We start from the raw sequence: 25,154 nt of genomic DNA on the forward strand, positions 1-25,154 counted from the left end.
ACATGCTCTGCATCATTTAAGTACTGCGGCTGATGTCATTTCCTGAGCACCATGATTGGTCATTGATGACTCTGAAAACTGTAAGGAATGGGCTTTAATAAACACACACTCACACACACACACACTTTGGAGGCTTACACTAACCTTAACCATATAGATACTACATGACTAACTCTAACCTTAACCTAAATATAACCTTAACCTAAACTTAAGACTAACCTTAACCTAAGATTAACTTTAACCTAAACCTAATATTGCAACATGTCTTCACCTAAAAATCGAACAGATTTAGGTCCCCACAACATGAGTAATACCTGGATCACACACACAAACATCCACCCACACACAAACGCACACACACACAAACACACTCCCCAGGGGAGATGTTGTGGCTTCAGCGATCCGTTGAAACCTGGAGACCTTAATTACTCGGACCTCACATCCTCCTCTCTCTCTCTCTCTCTCTCTCTCTCTCTCTCTCTCTCTCTCTCTCTCTCTCTCTCACACACACAAACACCTGCAAGGAGGGCAGCTCCCGTTGAGCGTCGCATATTTCGCGCTCACCCACACAGTCGCACCTCCGCTGCCGTGCATGGTCCACGGTACATGGGTTCACTCTGCCACCGGCAGCAGCCGAAATTAAAGCACCGGAGGTGGGCGCACCAGGAGAGGAGACCCCTTCCTTCCCCATCCCTCCGCTGTGTGAACGCTTAAAGCTTCCTCTCAATTTAAATCCTGATTTATCATTGTCATAAGAAGCGAGAGACAGCAGCAGCAGCATCTCCAGCAGCAGCAGCAGCAGCAGCAGCAGCAGCAGCAGTTCTTACAGACCCAGACCCGTGGGCGGCTGGGTGGCGTCTGGACGAGGATTTGGCTCCACACTGCTCCATCTCAACAACACCTCAAATCCTCAAGATACGGCGATGAGAGCTGAGATGTAGCGGATGGGAGGCCATTCATGTGGATCTGGACTTCAGCTGATACGGATAGAATCTCTTCATCACCTCCACCACCATCCTCCTCCTCCTCCTCTTCCTCCTCCTCCACCTCCTCCTCCTCCTCCTCCTCCTCCTCCTCATCGTCTAACCAGTTGATATTTTTTGATGCAACTGTCTGAAAAGTGTGGAGCACATTGACGCACGGGTGAAGTCCAGCACAGAGACTGAATGAGTCCATCTTTGGCGGGCGGACGGACTCCTCGGGCGCACAGGACGGATGCAAACAGACTCAACACATCTTGGCAATTCGCAGCACCCTCAGCGTCTCCGCCAGATTCGGTGGTGTAACGGAGCGGGGGTGAATCTCACAGCGGGGGAGCGGTCAGTTTCACAGGCAGGTAATGGCTCGCACCCGTCGGTTGATGAGTGTGTCACCTCTGGACTGATGTGCAAAAAGGTGGTAAAGGTGATTACCGCCCATGCGTCTGTCGGTGCCGCCGACGGCCGCAGCGCCGCGCAAGCGACTGCACCTGTTGTGATCTGTGTGAATGTGCGTGTGCGTGTGCTCGTGTGTAAATAGACCTGTGTGTGTGTGGATGGGCCGTGTTGTTGCAGTGGGTGACAACATGACAACATAATGATGCCCGTGTCTGTCCACATTTAGTTTCCATCAACTGCTCCGGAAAACCTCCCTCCAGCTGCGCGTGTGCGTTACCGCGCGTCGGTGCGCGCCGTGTGGGTTTGATCGGTGTGATTAGGTGATTATAGGTCCATCACACGCGCGCCATGCGTGTAATTACAGGATAATTGTCTCAACACGCAGCGGGAAGTAAAGCGCGCCACCATACATCACGCTTGGTGGCTCCGCTGCGCACACACACTGGTTCTGATCAATGTGGACCGGCTGCAGTATACAGCCCCATTGTTTTCACTCTGTTTCCCAGATGCTCCCAAAACTCCACAGTTACTGCACAGTGGTCAAATCTGCCACCTCTCTCACACATTCACCATCTGATTCCCTGGAGGAGATCCGCCTGTGGGTGGTGAGGTGGGTGTACGTGCGCATAATGGATGGAGTGTGTGCGTGTGAGCATGTTGGGGATGTGAGGGGTAACACGCATGAGTTTTTTGACATCCTAATCTCACTGCAACGTGGGTGACTTGATGGTGCGGCTGTCGTTTGGAGTATATGCGTGTGCGTCCAACTGCAGATGCGCGCGACGTGGCACAGGTTTCCAACTCTGCCCCCGTCGCCTGGAACTATAACATCCAACCAAAGCGTCGTTTGAGGCCGAGATCAAGGCCACACGCGTCCACCTCTCCTCTGCCAGAGCCGGTCCACCTGGTTGGTTGGTGCTGGGGTCAGATCTCCTGCTACAGAGCGCGCTGGATGACCCAGGTTGACCTCCAGCAGAGGCGCTTGTATAGGCGTCAAGATGCGCAGCAGTCGGGATGTGCAGCGCCTCTGCTGAGGAAGTAGAGACACAGCCTTGATGGATAAGAGAGAGAGACAGCAGAGATCACAGATGTGTGCTGCCTGCCTGTCTTTATCCAAGGTGACTTCAATAGGACACTGATAATGTGACACTAAGCAGAATCAGCACAGCATTAACAAGCTTTATCACTGGGTTAGACAAACAACTGATCAGAAGTCAGTTTATTGATGGCTGCCTGTTGAGGTGACACTCGTCTCTCTTTGAACCATTTTGACTGTTGTTTGTTTTGTGGTTGATATGACGACTCAGAGACTTGCTGTTTCCCTGCAGAACTAATTCAAGTGATCAGCTGGGATCTATCATTGTTTTTGGAGAGCTCCCTTACGTTTTAGTGGCTTGAAGTAGAAAGGAGAATCACTTGATTAATCTTGACGTCCGCCAGCCAACGGATGTCGTGCATATCAGAGAATCCTGGGACGAAGCTGAATCGCACAGTTTTGCATGTTTTGATGCTGAATCGGTGGCGGCGACATGTAGTCAACAACCTGTTTTGTTTGATTTGGCAGATACGGCTTGATTGCGTTGTCTTGTTGTGCAGGGCTGCCTGCCCGCGATGGCAGCTGTGCATGTGCATGTTGGGAAACTCGCTGTTGTGACCCCTTCAGCTCTTCCCTGTCATTCTGCTAATGCATTTTCCTCCACGGGGACAGAGGGAGGTGAGAGGAGAAACATGATTCTCCTTTCTCCCCCGTCGGCCGCTTTCGGCTGAGTGTTGGTGGCTCCTTCCCCTTCATCTCAGCCTCGACTCTCCTCTCTGGGCTTAAACTCGCTCTGATCACCACGCTGCAGACTTGAAACCGGACTCCCTGGGGTACAGGTGACCCCATAGTTCAAACACCATCAGTCAGCCCCCCTTCATTTGCTCTTTTCATCCCCTTTGTACCCCCCACCCCCCACCCCACCCATCACTGTACCCGTCTGTCTGTCTGTCTGTCTGTCTGTCTGTCTTTCTGCTGCTCTCCTTCCGCCTCTCAGCCGATAATAGAGGCTCATCAGATGGAGGTTTTTCTACCAAACCATGTCCTTGTCAGCTCTCGTGTCTGTCGCTGCAACAACAGTCTGCGTTTGCATCACTAGAAAAAACCTCAATCCAAAAATACACGGCAGAAAAATACAGAGTGAGTGAGAGGTAGGGGGAGAAAATAAAAGAGAAAAATCAGTGTGTGACAGAGTTGGATGCATGCGTTTGCATGTGTGCTGGTTTTCGCCATGAGTGAGTGGGTGTTTCTGTCAGTGGAACAAGTGTGAGAGCAGATGGACTGTTAAAATATACTCTCATATTAATTTTGATATCATATGTCTTATTAATTTGTCCACTGATTAAATAGTTGCTGGATCTTGTTTCATTTTAGGAGCTGAAGTACTTCAGGGGTCCAGCTGTGGCTTAAATTTTCAACACTTTTTTGTTGAAAATGTTTCCTTAATAATTTCTTCATGTTGCAGATATCTTCACATACAGTGTTCACAGATAGACCTGTCTTACAAACATGCATGCACTTTACATCTGGGAATTTAAACCTGCACATTGAGTCACTACCTCCAGTTCAAATACACCCAAAAATATATAATTGGCTTATGCAAGGAACTATACTTAGCATGACATGTTTTTAATTACATTGGAAATCTGAAGTGTCTATTTTTTCACACTCAGGGTGAAACGTCGGTCATCATGTGGAGAGAGGCGATTAAACACATTTTATTATAGATATTCTTAGTTTCACAGTGTTACACTTGGCTGTTTGCATGAAAAGTCACAGACGTAGTTATGTCAAGAACGTTGAATGGTCTCTGGTCTGTGCTTTTCTACTCTTGATGACCACTCAAAGCACTTCACAGTACAGTTTTTGCCATTCACCCATTCACACATTCACACCCCTTCATGCAGTGCATCTATGTGCAGCACTTTCTCCATCACACATCGCTCACACATGCGCCGGCACAGCTGTCAGGGGCCATTTGTGGTTCAGTATTTTGCCCAAGGTCACTTCAGAATGCAGAATGGGGGAGACTGGGATCGAACCATCAACCTGGACGATTTGGACAACCCGATCTTACCCACAGCCACTACTTGAATGAAATAGAGAGAGCAAACCCCGGCCCCTTCTTTTCAAATTTAGCACAGCTGGCCGATCACTGTGTGAAGTGGGTGTGAAAAACAGTCTGTCAATGTTGGAGTGTTTGTTTTGTAAAGTTACGGAAATGGACGAACACAGCAGGAAATACGACCTGACACCAGAGAGCTGTGGACGTAGGGGGGGGGGGGGGGGGTTCCAAAACTGTTCGACCGTTCAACAAGCAGCTCGAACGAAAGTTATTGCTCATCTAAACAACCAATAAAACTACATCCACCGAAATGTGTCCTTTTCCTTCAAATGATTTGCCCTTTACTTTATCAGGAGCAAGTCTGACACAATTTCATTTTTTGCGACTGTGAAAAACTGAAGAACAAGGACATTGGTGCCATGTTGTAAAACAAACTTGATGCCACACAAGGTTAAATGTAGTAGAGGGGCTGCCAGTCTTCTCAGTGACGGCCTAACTTATTCATTTAATTAAATCCTACATTAATTAAATCTCTAAATTAATGCAGCACTATTTCTTTGATGTTAATATGCTCTCCGTGGCACTTTTAAGGGAAAATGTGTCAATTCTGCAAAAAGCAGCCAAAGTGACTTCAAATCATGACGATGGAAAACTGATAAAACGTCATGTAACAGAAGCACAAGTAGAAAAGAGACACAATCAGTGGACTGAGGGGACGTCAGATACACAGCAACAAATAACAATGGACAGTGTCAGGGACCAAGCAGCCAAACGACAAGCGAGCACTGGATTTATTTTCAAAAGATGGGATTAAGTTAATAACTGAAGTCAACTCTACTGGAAACTACTACAAACAAAACAGGACTTCAAGTCAAACAACTCACCTCACAAATGAGCTAAAGTGGAGACATATAACCTGGCTGATCGGACCATTTGGAAACTATAGGTGGGAACAAAATAGACAACAAGTAAATGTTCATACAGAGAAACCCCATTCCCCCCCATGCTGAGGCAGCACTTGGTCTTGTCCATGTTACTGTTTCTCTGTATTTAACTAGGCTCCGCCCTCGGCCACATCTTTTGGCCAAACCAGGAAGGAGGACTGATGCAGCAGACACATGGTAACTAACTAACTAACTATCTAACTAACTAAACAACTAACCAACTAAGTAACTAACTTACAAACAAACATTCAAAGAAAACTGAGTTAATATAACTAATTACCACAAAACAGCGTAAACCTAATGTGAGCGCCTCGGTCAGAAAACAGTGTTGTTTCAAATATGTAGAAATAAACAAGATTTGAACCAAAAATCTGTGGTTGTCTTCGTTTACTAATGTGGCTGCATAGAAAATAACAAAACCTGTGATATTAGAGTGTGAAACAATGAGCCTAAATTAATGTGTGATGAATTTGACCATTTATTTTAATTGTGTGGCTGTGGATCAGACCATCACAGCCACCGTCACATCACGTAGACCTGTGGCAGCAAGAAGGTGCATTTTATTGTTTTTAAATTGAACTTTTAATTTGTAAGAGGGAAGAGGGGTATGTATGTGCAAGTTACATTTTCTGAAGTTGAGGCATAATGATAGAAGAGAAAAGTGTGTGTGTGTGTGTGTGTGTGTGTGTGTGTGTGTGTGTGTGTGTGTGTGTGTGTGTGTGTGTGTGTGTGTGTGTGTGTGTGTGTGTGTGTGTGTGTGTGTGTGTGTGTGTGTGTGTGTGTGTGCTGAAATACATCTAACAGATGCATTTTGTCATGGTGACCTGAGCACTTTTAATGTGCAGGTCAGACAAGAGTGGAACCAGGAACAGATGCTGCCCTTACACACTTCTCTGCACACACACACTCCTCGCTGTCTGTCTCTTGTCTCATGCACACACACTGCTGCCCTTAGACACCTCTATACACACACACACTGCTGCCCCTACACACCTCTCTGCACACACACTGCTGCCTTTACACACTTCTCTGCACACACACTGCTGCCCTGACACACTTCTCTGCACACGCACACTGCTGCCCTTACACACCTCTCTGCACACGCACACTGCTGCCCTTACACACCTCTCTGCACACGCACACTGCTGCCCTTACACACCTCTCTGCACACGCACACTGCTGCCCTTACACACCTCTCTGCACACGCACACTGCTGCCCTTACACACTTCTCTGCACACGCACACTGCTGCCCTTACACACTTCTCTGCACACACACACACTGCTGCCCTTACACACCTCTCTGCACACACACTGCTGCCCTTACACACTTCTCTGCACACACACACACCACTGCCCTGACACACTTCTCTGCACACACTCTGCTCACTGTCTGTCTCTTGTCTCATGCACACCGACATTGTCAGACCCGGTGTCCTCTACAGATCACATAGAGCCGGCATGCACTTGTCCCACAGCTCTTAACCTCTCACACTGTCTTTGTCTCTACGCTCAGTCTGTGTCCTCTTCGTGCCTCGGCTCCGATTCCAAGATCCACAAAGGAATTCGGTCTTGAAGGGAAGGGGAGAGGAGAGGAGAGGAGGGTTGTGTTCGTACGTTTGACCATGTTTCCTCTGACAGAGACATCCCCACTTCTATCTCTGTCTCTCCCGCCTGCCAGCAGCCTGCTCACGAAAGGCTCTTGGGATCTCTATCTCTTCCTCATCTTATCTATCTCTGTCTCCCTCACCTCAGTGCAATTCAGTGCAGCGTGTACTATTGGCAGGAATATCACATGATAACATATTGCCAAAGTGTCAAAATATTATGCCGGGACAGCCCTCGGAGCGACAACTCTCCTGAATCAAAGCGGTGAATCGCTCTGATCGTGCGGCAGCAGGGGCCGTGACTGATTGATGCCCTGTCGAGCCCTCAGGTCTCCGGGTGAGATGCTGGGTGGCGGGTGGGATTGTCTGGTGCCACAGGAAGTCAACAGATGTGACGGGGCGGTGGGCTTAAGAAAAGATAGCGAGTGACAGGACTTTAGTGCTTTTCCTCTGCAGGGGGACTGAACAAAGAGCAAGCAGGAGAAAGACAGCGAGAGAATGATCGTTGGATAATAATAATGATGGTGTTTATCAGAACAATAACAGTGGAATATTTCTTTGTGACTCCATTGAATTATAATGTGATTACATAATTTGTCACTGCGATTCAGCCACAAGGAGACGGCGGTTTCTCCCAGAAATGAGCATTGTCAGAGTGGAAGAAACAATGGTCCCTCCACAGAAGTGTGTTTCTAAAAAGGGCACGTTTGCCAATGTTTGAAAACACATGCACGAACACATGCATGTTTCTTACCCGTAGCTCTCTCACATACACACACACACACACACACACACACACACACATGCAAAGGTTATTTTGACTGTGTGTTTCTGTGTGTTTGTGTGTGTGTGTGCTCCACAGGGAGAAGATGCCATTCCACCATGTGCGGGCGGGCCTGCTCTATCCAGACAACTACCTGAGCAGCTCCCTGACAGAGGGCAGTGAAGCCTTCCAGCTCAACAGCATCTCCACGGAAGAGCTCGGAGGTGAGTGCGTTGACAGAGACAGAGAGGGGGGGTGAGGGGAGGGGAGGTGGGTATGCATGCAGGGTAAAGAGTGGGGTCGCCTACGAGCAATTTATGTTCCTCTACTGGAAAATGTAGATACAATGGTCCAGCTCTCCCGGGGTTAGGTTTTTCCATTTGGCCATTACAGTTGTTAGGAAATTGAATCAGTCACAGGACCCAGGAGTCTGACAGAATTGAAATATGTTTGACCAGGTCTGAATTAGGACATAAATGTATTGATATTAGAATCCTAATTCAAGTGTTCAATCCATATTGCATGAACATTGATGTCAGCAGCACTGTACTGAATACAGCTTTTGATTATTTTTTATGTTTATTTATTTAAAAGGGACAATGCACATTATGTCCAATGTGTAAATGTGTCAGATTTAGTTACGCAGGCTGGTTTTCATCTGCAGGTTGATGGTAAAGTTGAATTTACAGGTTTCTAAAACATAATACTTCTCCAATAATGACACAACGCAGTATATTGTTTCAGGAAAACTACAGCTTATTATTATTTAGCTGTAGTCGGTAATTCATGTGATCTCAGCACGTGAGCTCTAAAAATACTGTAGGTGCCATCGAGAAATGAGAATAAGCATAAAGCTCACAAACCAATGGGTGACGTCACAGTGGGTTTTTACCACTTAATTAATCTTCATTTAATTGTTCAGGGTAATTGATTCAACTCTGTCTGTTGTAAGCTTCCATCACAGTACACAGAAAATGTTCTGGTTCAACTGCAGTATTTGTTACAATCGTTTGCACTCACAGTTTTCCTTTTTATCAGTTATTATTAGTATCATAACAAATAATGTGGTAGCTAATCTGGAATTAACTCATTTAATATAGGATAGCTAATTCACCATGGCCAGAGCTACACAAATTACACCAAGGTAGAAACAATTTATCTTTAAATTGTCCTCAACTGACAGAGAGAAGTTTTGATCTCATGCTCCGGGTGTTTCCGGTGATTTGATCTCATGACACAACCTCACGTGTTACTTTAATGGCTGCACGACACACAAAAACACTTCTTCGGTGGGAAAGAAACATCTAATCCTGTCACCGTGTGAGGACAGAGCACCAGTGTGTCTCTGACTGTTTGTGTTTATACATGTGGCCTATTGTAGTTTGCTCGAATGAGCTCTGCGATGAAGTACTTTGTAGCATAAATCTTTTAATCCAGCATCCCCTGTGCACAACTCAACCCAGTTTGCTAAAACAGTTGCTTATGGTGTCGTGAAAGCAGAGCTGGGACAGTGACTGAAACATCTCATCATCTTTAGTCCGGTTAGTTTGTGTCTCGTCAAGGGCAGCGAGAAGGGCAAAGCATTCTGAACCTATGTAAAGCTATTATATAAATTGAATTTGGACTCTGAGACAGTGGACATCATGATGAGTCATTATCCAGACGCTGTCAGCCACAAATCCAACTGATGAAATTGCTTGATGCGGACAAAATAACCATGGTGTTTGCTGTCAGCATTTGAAACTCCTAATCCCACTTCAGAGAGATGCCGAAGGTTCTTCCAGGATCATCTGTTAGCGCAGATAGACGGCCATTTAATCACCCCTGTGTTAGCCCGCCGCTATCCTCGTCTCTGGTTTTGAGGCGTTTCATCAGTCACAGTGAGAACATGTACAATCCTAGGGGGATAGCTTCGTAATACACAACTGCACACACACACTCACACACACACACACACACACACACACACACACACAGGAATTGCACAGTAATACATCAGGGACCAGCTCATTCATACCCGACTGAAAATGTACTCTTTGCTGTTGAGCTGCATACAAATACGTTTCGCTTTGTTTTTCGAGGCCACACTCTCACCCACATTCCCATTCCAATCGCCTCTGATTCTCACTTTATTTAGTGAGACAGAAAGTGAGGCGGCGGCGGCGGCACGGTGCTCGACTCGAGTTAGCAGCCGTGGGGGATATTTACAGGCTTAGATGTGGGCCGCGACTGAACTTCGGCTCTCACGCAAGTGACAGAGCAGAGACAGGCAAAGGAGGCAGATCTGAGACGGACTTATTACACAGCGGAAGGAAGGAACAGCATGTCTGGACGAGAATATTAATGACAAACGGCCTGAGAGAGACAGAGAGCGAGATGCATTTCATGTAAAATTCATTGTTTAAGTTGGAAAAAGGATTAGTCTTTGGGAAATTGTGATTTAATTTCTGTCGTGCAGGCGGCTATTACTCTTTGCGACTGTGTTTCTGCTGAACGCAAACCTCGGTGACACCACTTCCAACCACCGAAGTGTCGAGATCCACAGAACAATGAAACACTTGCATGTGAAAGATGTTGAATAAAGACCTGAGAAGTCTGCCCTGTCTCTGTGTCTTTATCGAGTCGATAAATTCGACCACCTCTCCCTCTCGCACCTCAGCTCACATGGGGCTAACTGATTGACAGGCAATTAGCCTGTGATTGAGCGGAGTATTTTGTGAGGTCCTCAGAGGGTTCAGTAATTCTCCTGTACTAACAGATAGACGCCTCAGGAGATGTGTGCGTTTACTTACAATTTCAAGTCAGAAAAAGGCTTTTATGTGGGAGGAGAGAGTCGGAAATGCTCTTGGCAATGCTGGTGGTGATTGTGCTGTGCGAAGGGGTAGGAATGGGCCCCTGGGGGGGTTGTGAGATGCAATAAGTATATAAAGATGTAGTACAAACAGGGAAAAGGAGTAAGGCAGGAGGAGGAGGAGGAGGAAGAGGAAGAGGGACTGCGTGAGCTCGCCCTCACCTTGACAGAAAGGTTGCAGCACTTCCATTTAATGGGAAAGCCTGTTATCAGCACCGGGGAAGCACCTTTCAGCATCCTCTACAGACCTGCCTCCTATCTGTTAATCATTCATTTCATCTCATGGATGCGTCCATCTCACCGACACCATCTGACGGCTCTGTGTTTACATTTCAGGATTACACTTTATGAGGCTAAAGACACCAGCATGAGACAGAAATGATGTCTTGATGCCATGTTTGTGGTTGTTCTCCAACCTGAACAGCAGTAGGTTGTTTGTTTGTAATTGGCTCCTAAGTTGACACATCGAAGTGTTTACCGATCTTTTGTCAAGACAACAAGCGTAACACATAAGTCACAGGGTACGGCAAGAGAGAGGGGCACAAAAACTGGCAGAGTTAAACTGGCAATTAATATTTTTTTTAGCTGTCAACAAGCTTTAAAAGCAACAATGTAAACACAAGTTAAGATAAGATACACTCTGTTGATTCCATGCATGTTGATCAAATTCACTTGATACAGATAGTCAGAAGGACATCGACGAGGGAACATGTGAAAGAATCAAATTTGATAAAAATAGAAAATGTACATAATATACACCTTTCACCTTATATGGGAATATTATCTTTAGAGAATGTACTTGTGTCAGTGGCACAGGATGACTGCACGAGGATGTAAACTGTATTTGGGTATTTGTGTCCAAAGTTCCCTCTTTTAGCTCAGCTTTGGTCTCTACCACCTGCTGAGGAATATGTGACTTTTAAATCCTACTTTCACCTGAAAGCTTCTTCTTTGTGCGTCTGCTGCTTGGTGCTGAGCAGGAATTCTACTGTGCGGTTTTAAGAGCTTTATCACCACTGCATCCGAACACAATACTATTAGTGTAGTGAGCCAGAACACTAAAGTTGTGAGCTGTAAAAACAATGAGCTCAGACTCTTTACAGCTGAGAGGAACTGCAGAGTCAGGTGGTAATTCTCTGAGTTAGAGGTACAGGTGAACTCTTTTACATACAAGTAGGGATTTAATTGATTTTTAAAATAAAAAAACATATGAAGTGCGTCTGCTTTGGAGTTTGCGAATAAGATGATTGAAGAAAACCAGGCTGAACATGAATAGGGGAGAGGATGCAAAAATGTGTCGAAGAGGTTTTGCAGAACTGTCATTATTTTGTGTTTTATTCCTCGCTTTTTATCAGCATCTGTGGAATTAGTGGTATAGATGATGAAATTAGTAGAGAAAACCCACAGAAACCCAACGATCAAACACACACTGTTTGATTGTGTCAAGAAAATAAAGTTACAAGGAAAAACGGTGGTAAACAAATCCCCTAATGAATTACAAACATTCTGAGTCCGTCACAACATCTGAAATACAAATGAATTAAAGGGAACCGTTGAAATAGGGGAGCACAGCTCTTTATCCAAAACACACACACACACACAGGAAACACCAGAGAAATCACTCAAACAATTAAGTACCGGCCTTGAGTTTTTTGGCGGCAATGAAAATTAAAGATGAATGAATATTTCCGCTCAGACCTTCGAAACACATACAAGACATTGAAAGGAAAGTGAAGTCTTGTTTCTCCAAGTAAACAAGAGAGAGAGGACGAGGAGAGACAGACAAACATGTGCAGTGATATGTTGTGTGTTTATCACGCAGAGATCCGTGAGGCCTTTCGTGTCTTGGATCGTGACGGGAATGGTTTCATCTCCAAGCAGGAGCTGGGCATGGCCATGCGCTCCCTGGGTTACATGCCCAGCGAAGTGGAGCTGGCCATTATCATGCAGAGACTGGACATGGACGGTGAGGCAATACACAAGCACAGTGACTCAATTCTTATGAGGAAGTGTTCACTTAAAGATACTGGGTGTTTCTTTAGAGTGGTTGTTTCTGTATTAAAATATGTGGAAGCTTCAAGTATCTATTTTCCTTTTCAAAGAAGCCGAGTCGTATGAATATTTCTGTGTGTTGAATTTTAATGTGATGTAAATGATGCCAAAAACAGAGAAATTAAAGCCTCTTTTAACTTCCTTCTGGGCAAATGGGATTTAGCGTTGCAGCTTTCTTCAGAAATGCTCCCTCAGAGTCTTTCTATAAACGTCCTTAGGAGTAGCAGGTGGTCAGATGTCAAAAAAACGAATTCCCCCCCGAGACGATAAAGAGCAAATCTGTCCGCTCCTGCTCCTTAAACTGCAGCTCCGTCTGTAGATTCCCAGAGGAAACGGTCTCTGCACCGCAAACAAGCTGGTCAACGTTTCAGCCGCGTCTAGTCTACCTTCTCTCGATTCCATGATTCTCGGTTAATAACAAAGATCAGAGCTAAAAGCCTTTTTCTTTGGCCTCCGTGAGTTGTCTGACCATCTCTGAGCCGCGCTGCCGTGTGCTCTGAGGACAGATCCCTCACTAATCATCTCAGTGTCGTCTCTAATAAAGCAGTGAAAGTGGTCGCTGGAAGAATTAGTCTAAGCATATCAGTTATTATCAGGTGTTTTATGTCCTTAAGGAATCGTCATCCGCTGATCTGTGCCATTATCTTCTTACCCTCCCTTCAAGTTTGGGGCAAAGTGCTTTTAAAATGTACGATTATATTATGTTAATTCAAAGCTGCATTTAAAAGAAACCGCAGTCAGGTTTCAGAACAGAGACCCGCTCGTCCTTTATACTATTAATACACCGTAAAACATGGCAGTGCTGCATTTTATGAATCTGTAATTGCCCAGTCACTTCTCAGTAATCTCCTTGAAAATTTGCCTGAAAAGAACTCTGTAATTTTAGCACGAAATTTAGTGGGAAAAATGAGTGTTCTTGGAAGAACAGCTCCGTTTGAACCCAAGTAAACACTGTTGAAAACGTTTTTTGAATGGTTTGCTTCTCTGTAGACATTCGTGCATGTTCAGCTGCTGTGCACTGACTGAAAGACTCTCTAAACTACTCAGCACCTAATTAGACTTCAATTATAGCCAGTGTACTGGTGTAAAACTAACTTGATTTCCCCTTTAATTAGTATCAAATTACATAGTGGTTTTGAGGGAACTTCTAAACTGGCATTCACATTTGCAAACGGTTCTGAAACATCTCGGTTCGTTTTCCATTTTAAAGAGGCGTCGGAAACGTTTGCAGAACAGACCTGCAACCAATCAGAGCAACAGAAAATGTGATTGAGCACAGAGTGACAGAAATGTAGAGAGACGACAATGTGCAGGAGGTGTTTGTTTCCTCTTTTAGAGAAAAAAACCATCCAGTTAGTTTCAAATCGCCTCAATAGAAGATTCAACAGACCTCAGATATCTTTTTGAGCATTTCACCTGTATTGATAGAAGCAAAGTGCTGGATCCAAAACCGAACCCGCGACCGCTGCAGGACGATTCAAGCGTCGCTGCCATTGGTCACTCCTCGGTCAGTTTTTGTTTCAAATCCGTCGCATTCTGCATAAATGTTTGGGATGGATCCAACCACTTGAAGGATGGATGTAAATCAGTCTGAATGTCAGGCGGGTCCAGACAATGAGTAAACATGATCTCGCTGATTGGTCTGGTTTCAACGTGAGCAAACTTCTACAGATCCATAAATTAAACATCCTGCCACCACACAACAGCACTGACACTCCTGCAGACTCAAATCCTCTAATAAGCTGCTTATTGTCGCAAACAATAAAGATTAGATAACATAGTTAACTGTTGGTAATGTCAATATTTGCAATATCCAGTGTAATAACTCTGTGTTGTAACTCAGTTTCTAAGACCTGCTGTTGTGGAGATGTTCACTGAGAACTAATTCCACGGGACACTGGCCGTTGATTGCAATCTCTAACAAAGTTGAGCAGCAGAATGCAGAATACAAAGTCTTACAAGTTGTCCTTTGAATTTAAATTGACCAAATGACCAAACAATGCAGCTAATGATTGTTTACAGACACACACGCACAGGTGAACACACCTGATTCGAAAAGGTGACTCAGTGCTGATTATCCGAGGGTGTCTGTCACGGATGAGGTCACATCCGTCTGTTGATCCATCTCATTCTGATTTTCTTAGTTTCTGCAAACAACTAAACTTCAGCATGAAATGCATTAGCTGCGGTCTTGCCAGCCTTCCTGACTGAGAATCTTACTTATCGTCACGGTCTATCTCCGGCTCTTTGTGTGTGTGTGTGTGTGTGTGTGTGTGTGTGTGTGTGTGTGTGTGTGTGTGTGTGTGTGTGTGTGTGTGTGTGTGTGTGTGTGTGTGTGTGTGTGTGTGTGTGTGTGTGTGTGTGTGTGTGTGTGTGTGTGTGTGTGTGTGTGACTGCAGGGGACGGCCAGGTGGACTTTGAGGAGTTCATGACGATACTTGGGCCCAAGCTGCTGTCGTCCGACAACAGAGAAGGATTCCTGGGCACCACTATTGACAACATCTTCTGGCAGGTGAGCTCCCTCCTCCCAACTGGCAAAGAGTCTGTTTCTCATCACTCACTCTCTTCATCGCTTATCACTTCCATCCTTAACGACTCCTCTCACTTAGCCCGTCTCACGTCTGTCTGACTGTGTATTTCAGCAAGTCGTACTTCCTTAAGCTCAGCCCTAGTTTCTGCAGGAACTCTGCACAGGCACGCACCTACCTCAGTGCAAAAACACACAAACACACTTTCAGGCCCCCCCGAGATGTTTTTTCTTTCAACTTGAAGGAAGAGGGCCTTGAAGGAAAAGTTACCTGCTGGTGTGTGTGTGTGTGTGTGTGTGTGTGTGTGTGTGTGTGTGTGTGTGTGTGTGTGTGTGTGTGTGTGTGTGTGTGTGTGTGTGTGTGTGTGTGTGTGTGTGTGTGTGTGTGTGTGTGTGTGTGTGTGTGTGTGTGTGTGTGTGTGTATTTCGGTTTGGCTGTGTGTGTGTGGGGGGGGTTTACCATTCACAGTGGTGCAGAAGGTATTACCATAATAAAGATTTCAGGGATGCACCACTTTATGGGGAAAGTCTGAGCTTGTGTGCTTCCCAGAGTCCAAACTGAGCTCAGTGGTGATTAAGGCTGCAGCTCATCTACATGCTTTTGAACGTGCTTCTTTGTTTTTAGAGAAATTGTTCCAGATAGAAAATTTGCTTCCCTCAGAGTTTTTTTTTTTTTTTTGGTGCCTCTTAGGTAAGACATGCGACAGTAATGAAAAGTGCAGAGTTGGAGTGTGTGTGTTTGTGTGTGTGTTTGGGTGCTGAGTATGAGAACGGCTGGTTGAGCAGGGTGACAGCTCTCAGGAAGCTGCTCTCTGCTTTCCTTGAGTCAAATGAGAGGAGAAACGTTTAGAGGGTGACTCACTGAAATGAAGAGGTGTGTGTGTGTGTGTGTGTGTGTGTGTGTGTGTGTGTGTGTGTGTGTGTGTGTGTGTGTGTGTGTGTGTGTGTGTGTGTGTGTGTGTGTGTGTGTGTGTGTGTGTGTGTGTGTGTGTGTGTGTGTGTGTGTGTGTGTGTGTGTGTGTGTGTCAGGTTATAAAAACATACTGGGCCACATTTACATATAGGCAGTCTTCATCCTAGATTTCATTCTTCAATCACTTCAGAAAATGCACGAAAAGCCATTCAAACATCAGAAAACAAAATAATTTACTGCAAAAAAAACCTGCAGATTTTAACACCAGGATCGTTTCTCTCTCTAAATTGTGTGAAATAGAAATTAAATGAGACACATTGCATCTGTGGCGGAAAGATGGAGCAGCAAGGGCTACAGTGCGTGCCAGCCAGCGAGGCTGAAAGAGAGGAGAGAATAGCGAGGCACGCTGGACAATATGTGGGGAAGGGGAGGGTGGCGCAGTTGGAGCGGGGGGGATGCCCCACATAGAGACAGGAATATAAGTGAAACCCACAAAGGAGAAGAGTGGGAGAGAATGAAAGAAAGAGGTACGAGAGACTGTAATTCATGAAGGTCGCAGACGGTGTGCGTCTCAGGGGTGAATTAAAATGTCCACCTCACACAAAGACAGGGAGAAAACGGGAGGAAGAAAGGGGGACGGGGAAAAAAGCCAGAGAGGGAAGAGGAAAGATGCAGGAGAAGCGAGAGAGGGAGCGATGAGAGCAGAGGGAGAAAGAATATAAGAAGGAAGAAGAGGAGGGGGATGAGATGGTGGGAGGAAGAGTGTCTGAGGACTGTGAGAGCTGTGTGTGTATGTGTGTTGATTTTTCACAGACCTCAGAGGGAGGCAGGCAGAGAGGGAGAGTCATTGTGTTGAAAAGAGAAAGATGGAAGAGAAGGAGGCCCATCAAGTTGGGCCATAATCACTCAGTTCAGGTAATATCCTCACACACAGTGAGATGTATAATGACTGACTTCATCAGGGAGGCTGGTGTTGACTTGTTTGTGTAATTACATTTTCCCTCCGTGTGTGTATTTGTGTGTCTGTCGTGAATACATTCAGTGTGTGTCCCTCCTCTTTGATTCGGTGTGAAATATCTGAGAAACATTCCTGTTTTTCTGTTTATTTTCCGTCGCAGTAAGAACCTAGGGGAGATTTAGCTTTGAAAAACTCTTTACTCAAGTTACCCCATTTCTGCTGACAGTCGGGAAATTAAAGTTGAAAAAGGAAGCGCCCAGTCTTCCATTGCATATTAAGCCACGGTGCCCTAAGAGTCATTTTCAGCTCATAACAGTGTGTGTAAGAAAGTCTGAGACATATATTTGTGCGGAACAACTGCAGGAGAGAGGTCTGCAGAATCTTTTTAATCATTTTACAATAGCTGGGAAATGTTGCTGTCGGTGGTACGCCTCACATCACGTTCATCTGAAGGGTCTCTGAGGTTTGTTTCTTGCTCAAGGACACGGGACAGAACATGGAGACATGGGGCACCAGATAAATGGATTAATGGCCAAGTCTTTGACCTGAGCTATGACCACCAAAGCGTGTTCAACCCCATTTACTGCAAATTATGAGTTGCCTATATAAATTGTTTGATCATTGTTAACCAGGGGCATAAAGTAGTGACCGTTAAGTGCTCGTTTTTATTCAGGTTCTTGCTCAGTATGACAGCAAACCAGAGAACAACAGTTACTATGCTGAACCACATGAAGAATCACACACTTACTCCAACAACCAGCAACGTACATAGTGACTTTACCTCACATGCACCCATGCAGGGTCGCAGGTATCTTAACATCCCCTGCTGATTTGTGTATGAATTTCATCTTTTGCAGATCAGTAGTTTTCCCCTCATGCTGCTGCAGTGATGCTCAGGAGCACTAAAGCCCTTTGTGACACATCTCTTTATCATTACAACCAGTCGTTTGAAATCCCCACTGTTGTGTTCTGTTTCTAAACAAAACTAAAACTACTTATTCAAAATGAGCCGTTTGGTTTTATTGCCAAGAATTTGATGAGAACATCAATATCATTTTAATGCCTGTTCATATTACCAGCAGCTCGTTAGCTTAGCTTCACATAAAGACTAGAAAAATTAAGAAATAGCTTCCCCAGTTCTGTATAAAACTCAATTATCCAATATCTTGTTTGTTTCATCCATCCTTTTTTTGATTAAAGTGAATATATGTGTACGACTGTAAGAAGATGCTTGTCAGAAAAATGTAACGTAAATTAGAACTACCTAAATAACAGAAACCATCTTCAAATCTAATGACATGCACTTTGACTTTTTAGTTTGGTTTATGTCCCATCCACTGACATGGAGGAAGCAGGGTTTATGACCTGTACTGCAGCCAGCCACCAGGGGGCGATCAAGATGATTTGGCATCGCTTTTTAAGGAGCTGTCTTGTCGTCCATCTTTAAAAACAGTCTCTGGGTGAAACTAGTTAGAGTGAAAATCAATGACAGACCCTTCAACTTTCTTGAGTATGTCGTCTGTTCTTATTTGTGTCAAACGTTATGTTATAAATGTGAAGTCAATACAGAGTTTTCTACCCCGAACTTATGATTTTAAGCTCGACCAGCTGCCAGTGTGTCTGTCTATTGGGAACAGAAAGTGAAGGAGGAAACAGGATGAAGTATTTGCCCAGTGACGTCTACATGTGTTGAGTCGCTCTGTGATGTTAATGCTCGTGACCAGTGATGCTAAATGTAGAGAACGAGTTTTTTAAAGAATGTGTCTCTCTGTTACGTAACGGCTGCCATTTGGTGGCTGCTTTCTTCCAGAGTGCAGAACCATAAGTGCAATTATTCTAACACTGGTGTCTGAAAATCTGACCTGAGCAGCTCGTCGGTTTCATCAGCTCCACTGAACAACATTTTGTTTCACATTCACCAAATCTATTTTTAGGAAAACGTCTTCTAACTCCTGTGACTTATTCTGTTTCTGTGGATCTAATTAATCTATTATTCATTTGTTCTTGGCTCTAGCCTCTGCTGTTTTTGTTAAAAATATCCTCTCTTACCTGCAGTGTTTCGCAGCGTGTTTCCTCTGTGTGCATGTGTGTGTGTGCACATGTAGAACACGTGGATAAACACCCTTTTTTAATCTTTTTCATGAAAGCACTTTGGCACAAATGAGAGGAAAATAGAGAATAACAGACACAAAAGTTCCAGTTTGTCTCTCTTGGTGACTTTTCCGAGAAGGGTCACAAGACGAAGCAGGTGGTCCACTGACGAAACCAGTTTGAGCTGTATGAGTGCCGGCAGGATTAGACAGGAAGGACGGCGCGTGAGCACCTGTTCCTCTGATTGATGTGTCCTGACTCCTTCAGCGTCTCACTGGTCACTGCTCACGATCCCCTGCTGTTTGTCTGTCTCCCCCCCCCCGCACACACACATCCCATATTTGAGTTGTCAGTGAAAGACAAAATACTCTGATGGACGAACTCCTGTGTCGTTATCTCCCCATCATCTCTGCGTGTGCTTGTGTTTGTGTGGATGTCCTTCAGAGACAGGAGGAGAAATCTCTCCGCTGGTTAGTAACAGGTAGCAGCTCCCCCCCCCCTCCCCTGGCGCAAACAGACAGACGGGAACATTGTACGTTCTGCATGTTCCTGTCCTGAGCCGTCATGTTGTCTGTCCTGCGGCTGCGGTCCAAAGAGTTGTTCCTCCGTTCCCCTGCAGCCGTTGGAGGCAGAGACAGCTGTGGCGAGGAGGAGAGCAGCGATCGAGCGTCTCCAGCCCTCCAGCTGCTGCTGCCGCTCCCTGTCTATCTGCCCTGGAGTGTCACATAAGGTTGCATGAGTCACAGCAGTTCAAGGTCCAATACTTTTGTTTGCACATGTGTATGAAAATCATTATTGAAATGATTGACTGTTTTGCAGCTGTGTCTCCTGATGTGAAAGTATTAATAACTGAGTGTAGGTTGCTGTTGAGGCGTTTAGAACATTTCAGTCAAACTGGGAGTAATGACAGCTTGCAAACATAAACTTTACACAAACATGGACGACATGACAGCTCCCAGTCACAAAAATACAATTTTAACATTTGCTATTTTTCATTTGCACAGTTTTCCGACATGAACTTTGTTTTTCACATATGAAGAACGCAGCAGGAGATTGTAGAGAATGCAGTCTCTTGTTGTTTCTGCATCTTGTGGAAGAATTTTGTTTTCTTACTAAGTTTGTCACATCTTCGTCAGCGTCTTCTACATGTACGGCTCCTCCAATTCCTCCTGAGATGTTTGTGTTCTTCCAGTTTCACATCTGTGGTGTGTTAGAAACGCCATCAACATGCCAACTCGTGCCCAATTGAAATTTGCAACACTGTGGTCTCACATGGGCTCCCTCTGACATTTTTGTCAGGGGTTCCCAGGAATAGTTCCATCAAATGTCCAGAGCAAATGACCTGGCGTTTGAATTGTCACGTCCCGCCCCTCCGGAAAACTTCAGGAAAACATCCCGACATGTCTGAAAGCAGCTTATGCAAAACAGTATCTGTTGTTTCTACCCGAGGTGTTTGAGTATGAAAGACGCTGTTTCGCATTTAGTGAGCAAAGCAATGGAGCTCAAGCAGGATTACAGTCCCCTCGCTGAAATGAGCATCTCTTCTCCATCACAACTTGTACGTCTCCACCACTATTGTCTGCCAGTTCTGTTTGCTCCATCTGTGTCTCCCACTTCCATCGTCTCAGTTTTCTCTGACCTCGCCATACTCTCCATTTTGTCATTTTTGCAGCATCTCTCTTCGACTCTCTATCGACCCCTTATTCTCTTCCTCTTTGCCTTGTCTGCCGCAGTATGTCCATCTGTGGTGTTCAACTAGGTAACTGATTGTATATGAGTCCGTCAGTAATAATCACAGACATGGATGCTATGCGTGTGTGTGTGTGTGTGTGTGTGTGTGTGTGTAGATTGTAGGAGGGATCTACTGGACAGGTGGGACGTGGTGTTTGGGAAGGGGAGACACTGAGTAGGACCCAGGCAAAGATTCACACTTTAAGTCAGAGATGGGTCAGATTCTCGAAAGCTATTTTCAATACGAACAAGAACACACACCTGAGGATACAAGCACCTCCAATGAAGTTAATGTGCTGGTATTTTCATTTTAATTGATATGTCCATTAAATCAATAGTGCTTGTATCCAACTTAATCACTGCACACATGCAGGTTTGCATACTGATTCCGGCTCCCAAAAATAGCAGCAGTGATGCACAAGCAAACACGCTGCCATAACATTACAACTGACACCTCTCCTGCTTACATACTGTACCCTGTGCAGAGCACATGTAGGCAACAAAGCACACGTTCATAGATGCCATAATTTTTTTACTGCGAATACATTTCACACCTCATCCATATCTTATCACATCTATATTTATCCACCCTCGAGCCGGTTTGTGGATGACGGTGTCTGCATTGATTGCTGTGTGTCCCCGCAGTTTGACATGCAGCAGCTGTCTCTGGATGAGCTGAAGCAGGTGCTGTTCCACGCCTTCCGGGACCACCTGACAATGAAGGACATCGAGAACATCATCATCACCGAGGAGGAGAGCCTCAACGAAACCTCAGGGAACTGCCCTGAGTACGAGGGAGGTGAGGAAGCTGTTCTCATGGAAACTTAGACGTTATATATACCTCTAATTCTGTACTGCAATACGTTTAATCACAGGCTGTGTATAAAGATGGACGACGTGACAGCTCCACAAAAGTGAAGCCAAATCACCCCCTGATGGTTGACTGCAGTACAAGGCATAAACCTGCCTACTCCATGTTAGCAGATGGGACATGGAGCAAGTCAAAATACACCCTTAGTAAATTTTTCTAAAAGTTGGTCTGTCTTTTCAGGTATTTCTTATCACACTGATGTGAAAGTGTTGAGTTTGGTTTTTAATAAGTTATTTAATAATATAAAAACAAGGTGAACCATCATGATTGACAGCTGAGACTCACTTGCGATTGAGTGGGACCTCGATGCTGCGCCTCCATTGCCTAAACATTACTGCACAGATTCTGTCTCCAATCGTCAAATACGTTATACTTTGTGTATTAAAAACAAGATGGCAGTGGATGGATGTAATGCAGTAATTTGATAATAAGCTAAGTAAATTCAGCCATAGCCGAACTATTGATTTAAATACTTAAAACACAGAAAAATCTATAACGATCTCATAGAGCCAAGAGGCGGTTAGCTCAGACTGAAAGAAGAGCTAGCCTGTTTCCAGACGTCTATTACAATTTGTTCAACAATTCATTTAAAGACAATGAGCCAATCAGAGTTTACTTGGGATGATTCAGAATAACTAGCTTGTTGTGAGCTACGTAGCTACATCCCTTATAATAGCAAAAATAAAATGGCAACAAGCTTGGATGTGAAATTGAACAGACAAATAAATAAATCTATGGCAGATGTCAGCGACACAGCAACAGCACAAAACTCGCTAGATAAGCTTTCTTCGTTTTATTCATAGACCTAATAAAATGGGAAACAACTGTTTTATTGAGGACGATAAAAATAACACATACAAACACACTTTTAAACCACTTTTGTGGTTTTGCTTGACAAGTTTCAAGGTGAAATCCTTAATTATTTCTTCTGCTGTTATTACGGCACCATCTGACACACAGCTTCCATCTGTACGGCCTTGGTCTTGAGAGAAAGGTCCAAAACAGTCTAATATTGCCAATGTTTGAACACGCAAGTGAAATTGAAAAGACATTTGTCTTGCAGCATAAGACTCAAGTTATGTTGCTTTAGGGAGAAGAAAACGGAAAGCTAAATCTGACCCTGTGTTAGTGAGAGTTGGAAATAGCCCTTCTGCTGTGAAACATCCACACAGTCCGACTGGGACAAAGGTAAAGACAGATCAAATGCGCCACAAAGCCGGAAAAGTCCTAATGAATCCATTGGGTACTGGCCTACAGTCTCTGGGAGCCCTAAAAAGAGATAGATGGGAGGAAATGGAGACATTTAGCAGCGAAGGGACAGTGAAGGAGGCGATAAGAGGCTAAAGAAGGGATCAGGGAACTGCTGGCACTGCACTCTTCTCCTCAAAGTTTCTGGTGTTGAGGAAAGGGCAAGCTGTGGAGTTAGTGAGAGGAAAAAAACAGGAGAAGGAAGAGGAGTTGGCAAAGGAGGGATGAAGAGGTATAAAGCCTCTCTTGTAATCGACAGCTTTATCCCTCCGTACTTTTAACCCCCCGTCCCACATCCTCATCTTCCTCCTTTCATGCCTGCTGCCATCCTCCTCGTGTCCAGTGGGACTTCAGCAGTGTTCACAATCCCTCTCAGATCCACGACTCAAAGCTCCGACTTGATTTATTGATGCGTTGTGTGATTCTAACAAACTGAGACAAGGGGGACAACAGAGAGGAGACTTCTGGGCGTTGCTTTTGCAGCAAGGCCTGTTGGAGGACGCGTTTGTCTTTCCTCTGCTCCCTCGTTCCATCTCCGGAGATTAGCTCTTATGGGGGGAAAAGATGCCCAAACAAATAGGTGACAGAACAAAAAGTTCCACCTCACTACTCTCGTCTTTGTTTTGGCTGCAGCAGAGTGAGGATTAGAGCCAGTCTGTGCCTCTCATGTATTCATCCGTCTTCACAGCGCAGACGCTTCCACTGATGATCTGGGTCACAGAAATAAGGTGCAAAGCAAAAGCGCTGCAAACCTTAGCAGATATTTCCGCCATTTTTGTTTGAGTCAGTGAACGAAGGTGCACCGTGAGAAACTGGTTGAAATTCCCTCAAATGCATGAATCTGACATTTTAAACGGAGGCCTGGAGGATTATGGAATTCTTCAGAGTTTTGATTCGAAGTTCATTCTCGATCATCGTCGATTTAAACTCAAAGGTCCATTTATTAGCTTTTTCAGAGCTTTTGACTCCATGTCACAGTCTCTGCTCAGATAATGGAGGTTTCAAAGGTTTCAGTTTCTTATGGGAACTGCTGCTGTGAATGATGATCATCTGAGAACATGAAAGATGTTCTATGAAAGAAAAGGATGTTCTATGAAAGAAAAGGAGAAAGAGGGACTGCACTGATCACATTCCATAAACAAATTGATCAATCAACTTGAATGAAACCAGGAATTAACAATTACACAGAAAATCAATAATGTTAATGAAATTATAATTGTTTTTTTCATCTCTCTCAGTTCATCCTAAGAAGAAGAATCGTCAGACGTGCGTCAGGAAAAGTCTGATCTGCGCCTTCGCAATGGCTTTCATCATCAGTGTCATGCTCATCGCAGCCAATCAGATGCTGCGGAACGGCATGGAATAACCAATTGCACTGTGAGCACGAGGAGTGGACAGAACAGCCACGACCTCGCATCTTGTCTTTGCAGCCAAAGCTGGACCAGCCACAACCCAAGCACTTCTCTAAACAATCAGTTCAAGTTGTATTCTTTCTCTTAAGTTTAGATTGAACTTATAAACACAGACAACGTGAGTTAAATGGAGAGAGAGATGTATTTGTTTTGCATTGTGGATATAGACCAAGCAGAGTCACTGGACTTAACGGTCGTGAGGAACCTGAAAACTGGAGGGGGGGGGAATGGTGGGTTGTTTTGTTTCTATTCTGTTTTGAAGATCAAGAGCGCTCTTTGAAACTTGATTTTCTAATTCACGAAAAAAAAATGTGTATCAGGTGCTTTGAGCCATTACTGATTTAAAAAAAGAAAACAACAGTAGTTATTATGGACAACTGCATATTTACCCCTGAGAAGTTACCCTGCTGAATGTGAACTGAATGAATGTGGGCACTGAATGTTGGACACAGTATTTAAATGCATGGTGAATCCCTCACTTTTCACTTTGTCGTCTTGTACAAACATCGCACCTTTTGTGAAACGTTTAATTCGATCCTGGGGCACATGGAACATTTGTGTGTATCTTCAAGGAGCACAACTCGATACTCAGCGAGGGACCGCTGTCCCGCTATCTCGACTCGTTAGTCTTATATAGTACTGGTGGATTGACTGGTCACTCAACGTGTGTGTGTGTGTGTGTGTTAAAGACGGTGGTGATCACGACTGTCC

General features: G+C 44.7%; 1 protein-coding gene across 2 annotated transcripts; it reads left to right on the forward strand.

The window, feature by feature from the left end:
• Positions 1 to 485: 485 nt before the first annotated feature.
• Positions 486 to 24,545, forward strand: caln2 (calneuron 2). 2 transcript variants are annotated; one of them, XM_034607098.1, is made up of 6 exons: positions 486 to 1,332; positions 7,889 to 8,013; positions 12,463 to 12,606; positions 15,092 to 15,204; positions 21,558 to 21,711; positions 24,270 to 24,545. In XM_034607098.1, the coding sequence occupies exons 2-6, from the start codon at positions 7,896 to 7,898 to the stop codon at positions 24,395 to 24,397; spliced, it is 657 nt and encodes a 218-aa protein (XP_034462989.1). In that variant the 5' UTR covers positions 486 to 1,332; positions 7,889 to 7,895; the 3' UTR covers positions 24,398 to 24,545. The 2 variants fall into 2 exon arrangements, with proteins under 2 accessions (XP_034462989.1, XP_034462988.1); XM_034607097.1 differs by having other exon boundaries at positions 487 to 1,336.
• The last annotated feature ends 609 nt before the right edge of the window (positions 24,546 to 25,154 follow it).

This window comes from Hippoglossus hippoglossus, chromosome 14 (genome assembly GCF_009819705.1).
Source record: "Hippoglossus hippoglossus isolate fHipHip1 chromosome 14, fHipHip1.pri, whole genome shotgun sequence".
In the NCBI taxonomy this organism is placed as follows: domain Eukaryota; kingdom Metazoa; phylum Chordata; class Actinopteri; order Pleuronectiformes; family Pleuronectidae; genus Hippoglossus; species Hippoglossus hippoglossus.

What these genes read in the sequence shown, in the direction of transcription:
- caln2 (XM_034607098.1), top strand. Translation starts at nt 7,896, where the DNA reads ATGCCATTCCACCATGTGCGGGCGGGCCTGCTCTATCCAGACAACTAC. An exon ending in CTCCACGGAAGAGCTCGGAG is followed by an intron (nt 8,014 to 12,462) that starts GTGAGTGCGTTG and finishes TTTATCACGCAG; the next exon opens with AGATCCGTGAGGCCTTTCGT. An exon ending in CTGCCCTGAGTACGAGGGAG is followed by an intron (nt 21,712 to 24,269) that starts GTGAGGAAGCTG and finishes CATCTCTCTCAG; the next exon opens with TTCATCCTAAGAAGAAGAAT.